At 39.8% G+C, this 11,151-nt stretch overlaps 1 protein-coding gene across 1 annotated transcript in view; it reads left to right on the top strand.

The window, feature by feature from the left end:
- Positions 1 to 11,151, top strand: part of igdcc4 (immunoglobulin superfamily, DCC subclass, member 4) — a 46,780-nt gene that overhangs the window by 31,439 nt on the left and 4,190 nt on the right. The window contains exons 5-19 of the mRNA XM_017423646.3: positions 587 to 721; positions 1,553 to 1,705; positions 2,030 to 2,440; positions 2,535 to 2,699; positions 3,002 to 3,139; positions 3,538 to 3,720; positions 5,378 to 5,590; positions 5,809 to 5,910; positions 6,015 to 6,201; positions 6,934 to 7,061; positions 8,022 to 8,192; positions 8,313 to 8,447; positions 9,607 to 9,709; positions 9,858 to 10,089; positions 10,203 to 10,331. Coding sequence (XP_017279135.1) covers positions 587 to 721; positions 1,553 to 1,705; positions 2,030 to 2,440; positions 2,535 to 2,699; positions 3,002 to 3,139; positions 3,538 to 3,720; positions 5,378 to 5,590; positions 5,809 to 5,910; positions 6,015 to 6,201; positions 6,934 to 7,061; positions 8,022 to 8,192; positions 8,313 to 8,447; positions 9,607 to 9,709; positions 9,858 to 10,089; positions 10,203 to 10,331 — 2,585 coding nt within the window. The remainder of the gene's footprint in view (positions 1 to 586; positions 722 to 1,552; positions 1,706 to 2,029; positions 2,441 to 2,534; positions 2,700 to 3,001; positions 3,140 to 3,537; positions 3,721 to 5,377; positions 5,591 to 5,808; positions 5,911 to 6,014; positions 6,202 to 6,933; positions 7,062 to 8,021; positions 8,193 to 8,312; positions 8,448 to 9,606; positions 9,710 to 9,857; positions 10,090 to 10,202; positions 10,332 to 11,151) is intronic.

Raw genomic sequence — 11,151 nt, 5'->3', positions numbered from 1 at the left:
CAGTGTCCAGAAAGAGGTGTTGTTCAGCTTGTAGGGCACCACAACTGCTTCCACCCACCTCCATCATCATCATCGTATGAAATTACTTTTTGTCACAACAAAAAATAGTGGCTGGTAAAATATTTGAGTGGCTGGTGGACAAATTTTTTAATTTCCACCCCTGGTTTTAAGTATCTCCATCTACCGTCTAAAAAGAACTGACAAAGTTTTTACTTTATATCAGGAAGCCAACTATATGGACTGATCTAATGACAGATGAAGCGATATGTCTTCAAAGCTTTGACATATTCTTTATTAAAAGCACTATAACTACTAGTTGTATTCAAATTAGATACAAAGTACATATTTTGCAATACATAGCAATGTGCACACCTGCAACCAAAATGTGAGTACAGTGTCATATTTACTGTGATTTGGTCAGTCAAAGATTCAAAATCAGTTTTTCTTTTGATAAAAAACAAAACAAAAAACTTAGTAGCAAATTTAAAGTTTGAGATCATATTTAAAGATTTCTTTTCCAGTAAACAGTGGTTTAAAAGACTAAAGATGCAAAACACTAAAGAACACCTTTTTGTTGTTGTAACAGTCCCTAAGGATGCCATGAGCCCAGTAAGTATTGTTGCACCACCTCAGAATGCCACAGTCGTGCTTGGCCACCCTGCTGTGATGGAGTGTATGGCACAAGGTCAGCCGAAACCACTGGTGTCCTGGAGCAGACAAGGTAAAACGTACAAAGGCTCTCACTCGTTTAGCTTTACAGCGCATTAGTTCATCACTTTAAATTAATCTGTTACTGTTTAATCTGTGATTCAGTCTGCTCAGAAAGATGCAGATAACGATGTCTTTTTTGCATATGTAGTTGATATAAACAGGTTATAGCTGTCCTCTGTAGGCTTTTTTGATCATAGCTTTATTTGCCAAATCGATATATTTCCACACCCACATGCACACACTCTTTTGTAATTTTTTGATCGAAATTACACCAATTGAAATTGGATTGTTTTTTCTCTGATTTCTCCAGTTTTGTCCTGCTTCAGCAGTTTCTCCCTTATTCACATTTTTCTGTACAACAAATTGCTCAACAAACATTTTAGATGTTAGAATTGATGCTTTCTATCACCTTACCTGCTGCAGTCATAGATTGAGCTTGATTATTTTGCAGAGACATTTATCTGCATTTTGTTGTTGATGTTTTGATTTTGCTAAGAAAATCTTCTTTCTGCACAATGGTGGATGAAGAAAAAAGGGGCATATATATTTTATAAATGGGGAAATCTGAACAGTAAATAGCTTACCTCACTAAAATGAAGCATACTTGCGAGTATGTTTTGTTGAACTCAGACTGAAAAGCCGTAGAGCCACCTGTTGGTCAGTTTGTGACATTGCACGTCAATTTCTTTGCTCCTTAAGTGCCGTCTCCATTTGTGCTGTTTGTCAGGCTCTGAAAGATTGAGAAATTATCTCTCCTGCTTTCAAGGCCAGTAGCATTTTCTCCCTTCTGTTAGATCTCATGCTGTACTCTGGTGCTTTATGTTGCAACTCTTTTGATCAGATGGGAAGCCCATTTCCACTGATGTGGTTGTCCTCGCTACAAACCTGGTGATTAGGGACACAAGGCGTCACCATGCTGGCGTCTACGTCTGCCGAGCCAACAAACCCAAGACTAGAGAGTTTGTCATTGGTGCTGCTGAGCTGCATGTGCTTGGTAAGAGTAATATGCTATGGTTAAAATGGTATTTATAATTGTATAAAGCTATAAATCTGTATTATTGAGGGTAGTGTAAAATAGGTTTAATGGTGCTATACACAGTTGGAAATTCATTTAGGTTTGAAATATCTAAACAACACCCTTGTTCCAAAATTGTAGACATATTCTATTTGAGATTGTAGGACAAAACTGAGAAGGTTTCTGTCTGTGCAATACATCTACATTGTTGGTGTTCTTTTAAAATTTACAGACTGACTTTCAAAAAGTTGTCTGGAGATTCATTTCATTCAAGTCAATTTTTTTTTTTCCTTTTATCTCCAGCCCCGCCGGTGATTCTTCAGCCACCAGAGTCGGTGTCCCTGTCCCGAGGAAATACAGCCAGATTCCTTTGCAACAGCTCTGGGGAGCCTCCTCCTGTGCTGCGCTGGCTGAAGAATGGCCACCTCATCAAGTCTCTCAGGCGCGTGAAGATGCAAAGTCCCGGAGTGCTGCTCATCAACCAGCTGGCCCTGGAGGATGCAGGCTACTATCAGTGCATTGCTGACAATGGGCTCGGGACAGCCTGCGCCACTGCCAAGCTGACGGTCATTGTGAGGAAGGGTCTGCCCAGCCCTCCTCGCCACCTGTCTGCAACACCGTACTCCAGCACTACTGCCCTGCTCACCTGGGAGAAGCCTGAGTACAACTCGGACCAAATCATTGCCTACTCTGTGCACTTCCAGCGCACCACAGGTGAGTCTCCTACAAAGAAGGTGTGTGGCTATAAGGTGAGCAGGTCCAAATATTAAAGCATATATTTAAGACAAATATTTGTATCTTTATTTAGGCTTAGACAATGTGGAGGATCGGTTTGCTGTAAACAATGATACGACAGAGTATCTCTTCAAAGAGCTCCTTCCCCATACTGCCTACACATTCTTTGTCGTGGCTTATTCCCCCATGGGAGCCAGTCCCCCTTCCCTGCCTGTCAGTGTGGAGATGCTGGAGGACGGTGAGTGATTAAACTACTTCACAAGTAAAGAACAACTGCACACAACACAGGTAAAAATAAGACCAACTTAGGACTTCCTATGGACTTTAAAGAGACTAAAAATTGTCACTGCCAGCGTGGTCATTTGAAAATGATTGATGAGATGAGATCAACTGACATTCTACTTTTTATTCATTTAACATATGTCTTTTTAGTTCTTTTTTTAATGAAAACACTTGTGGGGAAAGTTTTTAAAAAGTTTGACTAAAATAGAAATTGTTACACTTGATTAGTATGTTCCTTTGTTTTTTTTCTTCTCACAGTGCCGAGCGTGCCTCCACAGCTGTCCGTAGCAAGCACGTCCCCCACCGACATCAGGCTGACGTGGCATCCGCTGAAGTCACAGCACAGCCGAGGAGCTGTTACCCGCTACCGCATCGATTACAACACCCCGGATCAGGGTGTGTAACACGTAAAACATTTCTGTAACACTTCAGTTCTATGCTGCAATGTAAAAGGGCAGTGCTAATTATATAAAACTGTTGTGTCAAAAGCCTCTTGTTTTATGTTACATTTGTTTTGATTATAAACAAAAACATCATTAATTTTATCTTAGTTTTTTTTTATGTATATAATAAAAAAGCCAACTGTCATTGGTGGCTATTCCCATGAGAGAAAGGTCTAAAATTTGATTGATTGCAGTAAGAACGCTGTAGTATTACAAATTACATTTACATTAGCTAAATATATCTGTGCAGCTTTTCTGAAAAAGCCTTCACAGCATTAAAATCATAAGATATATAAAATAAAAAAATAAAATTATTTCCGTACAAGTATGTGTTTGATGTGTATTTTACAGCGAGCACTGTATTCTCTGTGGTGGTGAGAGGAAACGAGACTCAGTTCACCCTGAGAGAGCTGCAGCCTAACCAGATGTACCATCTGAGAATAGCAGCTGGAACCGTCGTTGGCTTTGGTGTTCCCTCTGAGTGGGTCCAACATAAAACATTAGCCCACTACAACAACACTGACCATGGCATGGGTAAGTAAACCACGGGTTCATTGTTTTTAACCTGAATGTATCTCTTAATTAAACCAGCATCGGCAACAATTGTGATGTAATGTTTTGACATTACTTCCCATTACATCTTTTAAACTTGAAACCTCTTTTCATGTTGTCTGTAAGAAAGTGAGAAATCATTTACTAGATTCCAAATTCTTACTCACCATAATACAAAAAAACAACGTTTTGCTCTCTTCTCGTTATTGTTACAGCAGAAAAAGTTGCAGGTTATGCTCCAACACAATAAAAGCTTCCGGGGCCTTTTTTAAAACACAATCAAGTCAAAAATTTATTTCTATAGCACATTTGAAAAACAACCTTAGTTGCCCAATGTGTTGCATAAAGTATAAAAGTGTAAAATCAATGCCTCGCAACAAACAGCAATAATTATGAACAGCAAAAAAAAACAACAAATCTAAACAATAAGACATCCTGCTCAGAAAAGGGCTTTAACAATAGACTGATCAATGGTCTGAGCAGCTCTAATATGATGTTTCACTGAGTATGAGCCACAAATAAGATTCATTCACCTTCAACTGACTGTAGTGTGACAAAGCTCAACTTTAGACAAATGAAGTGGTGCTGTGTTGCTAAGACTCCGAAAAAACATTCAACAACATTTTAAGCTATTCTCAAAAAAAGAGAAATCAATGTAGAGTATACCATAGGTGTGCTCTGATCACACTGTTGCTCACCTATCAGGGGTTTTGGACAACCTGCAGATGTCTAAGTGAGGACAGATAGAGACCAACATACAAAGATTTGCAACTCTCCAAATGAGATGTAATGAAGAAACAAAGTCATTTAAAAGAATGCAGGCTTTTCTATAGAGCCTTAGCTGAAAAAAAACATTTCAAAGGATTTCAGACCTCTTTTTATTTTCAGTTTTAATATGTTAATGTTGTTGCTATTCACTCAGCTGCTCCCTTCTACAAGGGTTGCCACAGTGAGTGAACTCACATGAAACAAATGGTATTTGTTTTATGCCAGATGCCTTTCTGGCACAACCTGGGCTCAAACCCTGAGCCTCAGGATTACAGAACCGCAGCACTGACCACCAAGCTACCACAGCCCTGCAGTTTTATCACGTTAATGTTTCAGATTCATTTTCCTCCACATCATTCTGCCCAAAATTATCAAAACCCAAACTGGTTATTGTAATGTGTTATTTTTTAACAAACTGAAATATTCAGTTCACATTAATATTTAAACCCTTAAATTTTCTTTTTTGTTTGGAGAACCTTCGGCAGCTGAAGCAGCCTCAGGTTTTTTTGGAAATGAGCCTACAAGCTTTCAGAACCTTCTCTTTAGAAATTTTGCCCAATATCGTTGGTTAAAATAGCTTCAGCTGAGCCAAGCTGTCACAGAAGTGTCAGTGCAAAATTCATGGATTTCGTTCAGGTCCAAAACTTTCAGAATTTTTGAAGCAGTTAATGTGTTCTCTCAGTGGTGTGCTCGGGATCTTTTCCTTCTTAAAATTTAAAGACATTTTTCACCTGTCTTTCTACATCCAAATTTATCTGGAAAAGAGAGAAATAAGTGCAACCAGCTGGAGGTCTGATAGATATTTTCGTTAGTATAATTTTGATTTCTTTAACCATTTTGTTTCTCTTTAAATATCTTTTTTTTTTTTTAGTGATTTTTGCTCCTACTGAGCTGAAAGTCAGACCCAAAGTGAACACGCTTAATGTGACATGGCAGCCCTCGCCAAATCACACACTGATTTCTGGTTACAAGCTGTCCTATCGAGAAGCAGAAGCTGATGAGTCCTCCAGTGGAAAAAGGACGACACATACTCACTCCATCAGGCTCCGTAAGAAGGCCAGGCACCATCTGCTCACTGGGCTTGGTAAGGTGTTGGCAGGGTTCAATCCAAGTAATCTGACAACACACCTTTTTTATGATTGTTGGCACCTCTGTGGCTTATCTAGGTTTTACTTGTTTGAGTCAAAGAAAATTAAGCATTTGGTTGAAAAGCTAAGAACGTATTTCATATTTGCAGATGTCCTATTACAGGAACAGGTTGTCAGGGCATCTTGGAGTCTCACTAGGGTTTGTTTGATTCAGTTCCTGATAGGCAATATGAGGTGAAGATCTGGGCATTCAACAAGCAGATAGATGGAGCTGCTGCAGTGTGGAAGGGAAGGACTGACAAGGCTCACACCAGACGTAAGACTCCTGCAGGCGCCCATAAAACATAAAACAGCATAAAGCACGACAATCGACCTGAATGTTCGAATATTTGTGGAAAATAATGTGCATTTGTGTAACAGCACCACTGACTCCCCCGCACCCCCCTCCATGGCCCCCGAGCAGCATCCATGCCACGGCCAACAGCTCCACCTCCATCTGGCTCCGCTGGGAGAAACCGCGGTTCAGCAACGTACGCATCATCAACTATACGGTGCGCTGCAGCCCGGCGGGAACCACCAACGCGTCGCTGGTCATATACCACACCAGGTCAGAACACCAAGATAAAAATCTGAAATGTTTTTTGTGTTTCTAGCATTGCATCAACACCTCTACAATTCATTAAGACTAACAACAAACTAAACAACATAAAACTGTTCCCTGTAACTCAGATTAAAACATTTTCCAAAGAATTTTTGTAATTAAGTGTTGTTTCTTTATTTGCTGCGTTTATTCTCCATTAGCTGGCATCTAAACATTTATTTGCTGCAACAAAAATAGGTTTTTGATAGATTTGCTTTCATCTTCTAATTTTCTACACAATATTTAACAAGGAAATGTTTGTTTTTGTTTCATTTGTGCTCTATGATATTTTAAATAACTTGAATAGTTGTATTGCTAAGTATAATTTGTGTTGCAGTCTAAATGAAGAGTTCATTTGATGTGTCTAAAAGGCATTATATAAGTGAGTTTTAAAAATGTATTGTGTAAACTTCTATTAAAAGCAGTGGGCAAGAAATGTTCTCTACATTCTTTCTGCCTTCATTATTCCTGACTGAGTGTAATGTAATTTATTATTGCACACCATGAAAATGTTGGCATGCAAAGTATGCCAGACTTTCATTATGCCGTTTATAGGAAATTCAACCATACAAGTATGATATAAAAGATCAAATTAAATCAAAGGTGATAAAAGGTAATTATAAACATACAAATCAAACTGTGTAAACCAACAAATATTACTTGTGACAAACTAACAAAAAAACGTTGTCTGTGTTGCAGTTTGGCTCAGGAAATCCTGCTGGGAGGGCTGAAGCCTTTTACCCGCTATGAGCTGGCGGTGAAGTCTAACGGAGTGGACGTGGTCGGACCCTTCAGCGGTACTGTGGAGGAGTCCACGTTGCCCGACCGTGAGTTTCCACTGAGCTGCGTGTTGTATGAAGGCACGATTTTCCTCTCACACAGTGCTGAAAAATTTGCTTCAAGTGTAAATTTAAAGTCTTTGACGCTGATAAATAAAATGTGCCAGTAATTCCCCCACTAACTCAGTTGATTTGAGCAAATCTTTTACCAAATAAAGCTTGGGAAAGCACAGTCCCAAAAATAGAGGAGTTTAGTCGTATTGGGTAGCTGGTTGATAGAAATGTGTGTAAATGTGTTTCTTGTTGAAAATGAGAAGGATACAGATTCAGGGAACATTTTATAAGAAATCATTTCAAAGATGCATCTCTTTGAATCCTACCCATACACTTTTATGGTTGTATAATTCCGGCTAATTATTTGCATGTGTAGGCTGATCAAGCCGAGTTTGTTTTGTTATTACAATGCGCCAATGCACCAGTTAGTAAAAAAAAAAAAAAAATCAAAAGATCAGTTTGTGCTTTTTAAGGTCCTCAAATTCTGCAGCTTATGTCTCTGACAGTTTGCTTGAGGGTGTTTTACAACCTAGTGATTATGTGCTCACTCATGTGCAAACCGCTGTGCTGGCTGGCCAGTGAACGCGGGGATTCGGGGTTGGCAACAATTGCTAATATCTGGCTGTAATAAAGCACTCAGGTGTGAAGATGGTTATTGTGTTGGCCGGCGCCTCTGCTCGGTCACACAGGTGAGGCAGGTGGCTTTTAATGGCATTATTACTGGAGCTCACCTCGCCACACTCTTCACTAGCCTCCATCATCACCTGAGCCCCTGCCCACACCCCCATTGTCCCGGTTGCACCTTCTCTCCTGTCCCCAGGTGGCAGCAACACGAGGACACAGATGGCTGTCACACAGCAAGACAAATCCCCCACCCAGACAATATACGTCCTCCAGCTGTGAATCCTCATTCCTGGGCTCTAATTACTGACCTGACCCTGCATTCTCCCTCAGGGCCCTCCACACCACCAGAGGAACTGCAGCTGAGTGCTCTGGACTCCTCCTCTGTGCTGGTGAGCTGGCGCCCTCCGCTGGAACCCAATGGTATCATCATCAGTTACAGAATTTTGTACAGCGTCAATCTCAGTGAGCCTGAGCACATGTGGAAAAATCTCTCTGAGGACGGTAGGTTCCTAAAGAAAAACCATGCTGATTAGTATCCAGTTTGGGTCTTCTTGATGTGTAATGTATTTAATTAAAATCCTAGTATGACAGAAAGCTGAATCTCTTATTTGTCGTTCTCAGGGGTTATGACCAGTGTGGAGGTCCACGGTTTGACTGGTGGGACTCGTTACTTTTTTAAGTTGGGAGCATCTACTGAGGTCGGGGCAGGGCCCTTTTCACCTGTAAAGGATGTTGAGACTCCCCTGCCCAAATATGGTATGTGTAATATTAGGAAAGCTTGTGGCAGTACATTTATAATCTCTGAGAGCAATATTATAAAACACTTATATGTAGTGGGCAGTTTGCACAAATCTGACAGAAAATAAAACAAAATTTAGAGATCAATAATTACCAACAAACAGATTATAAAATGTGAGCTTTAGGGTATGGTATTAACTATATAGTACAGGCAGCTAGTTCATTATGGCATTTTATTAAACACAAGTCAGTCAGGGGAATTAGATAAGACAGTGAAAAAGAGTCACGCTACGGTTTTACTGTGGGGGGTTGACATCTTTAATAAAAATGCCAATTTCCATTCATGAAGAGTAATTACAAAATCCTTAAAATTAATATATTTTTCTTGCTGTGGGGAGAGGTGTGTTCTGCAGCGCTGCGTGACTGTTATCGCTGCTCATGTGTTCCGCATTTTGAGGGGAATAATAAAGTGTGGATGTCAAAATGATTGGATTTATCATCATCACAATAGACTTTTCCTGCAAAAAGCACCTTCTTTAATCCCATTTCAGTTTGTGTTTAAGCTTTCAGTCTCATTACACGCTTTTTAATTCCACTAGTCAACATTTCAGTTTTTCTCTAGTAATTATGAAATGACCATTTTGCCTTTTGACACAGAATTCCCCTGTTAACTCCTTGCGTAGCTCTTTTATGTCTTGCGTTGTGTTTATCGTGCGTATCATAGAGGCATATTATGTGCATGCAGTTGAGCAACTAATAGTATTTACATTTCTTTATTATAAAAATTTTTTAATTAAAATATGTTCCCATGTTCTCTGGTAGAGTTGCCAGTAAACAGTGTGACGGGGATGGGTGGGGGGTGTAGTGGTGGGTGAGAGTTCCTGCCATCTATTTGTTTCTCTGCTCTTAATTCACGCTGCCAATGACACCAAATATAAATGAATATCAATGAAGAGCTGCCCTCCCAACTTGAATGTAATGTTAAAAAATGTCTCCCTACTGTAGCCTTATTTTACATAATTTTTTATTCTGTTTTTTTTACGTATTTCAGGGCAAGAAATAAGTATTCTTATCGATGAGGGCTTATGTGTCAAAAGCTTTCTGATATTTTAAAGTTTTTTTTATGCTTACTCCAACATTATTTCTGTATTTTATCTGTTCCCTGATATTTTCCTAGAACTGGACATCCATGCAGTTACAGGCATCATAGTCGGTGTTTGTTTGGGGCTGATATGCATCCTTCTCTGCATGTGTTTCAGTTTTCGTAACAGCAAATCTTGGTAAGATGACCCTACAGTGATAAGGTGTCAGTCTTTATACACAATGCATGTTAGTTATTTCAATTACAACTCTGCTTTACAAAGAAACACAACTAGATGCATCTGTTAACAGTTTATCTCCTTTTCTAACCGTTTCACTGCCAAATAGGGAAATGTCCAGAGGTCTGAACTCCACAGCTGTGACGCCTCTATACAGGAAAGGTGGCTGTCCTGTTCCAGCCAGCATTCCAGACTGCAGCGATAGCCACGAGCTAGAGACTCTGATGTCGCCAGGCAGGCAAGAGTCGGGTCAACAGCCAGCAGAGGACCCAGAAGCACAGAGTCTGATGGCAAGCACGAATCCAGGGGAAGGGGAGGATGCCTCTGCACCTGAACCCAAGGTCAAAACCTGCAAGGGGAGTGCTCATTTCCAGATGGGCCACTGGTATTTTGTTTTTTTGTTTTCACAGAAGAATAACAGTGTTCAGTTTTGTTGTTGTTGTTTGTTTTGCAGGTTGCCTGGAATGGCTCTGTGAGTCATAACTGGGTCAACAGAATCACGACATACAGAGACACTATAATAGAAGATTCCCCAGCACTGATTAATGGAGCACTCAACATGTTCATTACTGCTACTGGCATGGTAAATATGTAAATATTACGCAGTGGTTTATTCTGTCTATTTTGAATAGCAACCAAAAATTGACAAGCAGTGTATGCACACCTTACTGCTTTTACACCCAGTAAAACTAAAAAAATGGGCAATAATAAAGACTCAGTGTGTTGTAAATTTTGTAGCATGACAATTTGAAGAAGTCTGTAAAACCCGTCACTGCAGCTTACATGTCAGTGTTGATGATAACGTGGCCCTGTCCATGAAGCTGCAGGCTGAGAACATTATTATGTCACTCAGAAACCAAAAGTCACACAGCAGCTTTACATCTCTGAGCTCTGTGGTATCTGTCCCTCTACTTTCCATAAACTGACTCATGTCTTCATGCGATTCAAAACATCGGATCAGCGTTTTACCTCAACTTGAACATCACTTTTTTTTTTGGACACACGATGTTACACATTTTAATCCTCTATCCTTTCATAAAACCGTCTCTCTGTAAATAACCAGGCTGCTTTCCCTCCTCTGCTCCAGTAAAAAAAAAAAAAAAAAAAGCTTCAACGGCAGCCTCACTTTGAAATTCTCTGACAAAAGACTTCTTTGCATCTATTCTACTTTTAAAAGTTTTTACTGTATGTTCAGATTCTTGTACTTATCCTGACATTTTGTGTCATAGTTTGGCTTTAAATTCTTTAATTTTGGCTTCAAAAGCTCTGCTTTGGTTGTTTTTCATAGAAACCACACACTTTGACTCCCATCTCTTTTAAAAGGCACTATTTATTTTCAGAGTCAAACTTTCTATTGACCCCTTTTAGGAGGCAGCCTACTTTTGACTCCAGGCTTTGGCATG

Source organism: Kryptolebias marmoratus, linkage group LG15 (genome assembly GCF_001649575.2).
Source record: "Kryptolebias marmoratus isolate JLee-2015 linkage group LG15, ASM164957v2, whole genome shotgun sequence".
Taxonomy (NCBI): Eukaryota; Metazoa; Chordata; class Actinopteri; order Cyprinodontiformes; family Rivulidae; genus Kryptolebias; species Kryptolebias marmoratus.
Note: the sequence above shows the minus strand (reverse complement) of the source record. Positions and strands in the feature narration are given on the sequence as shown.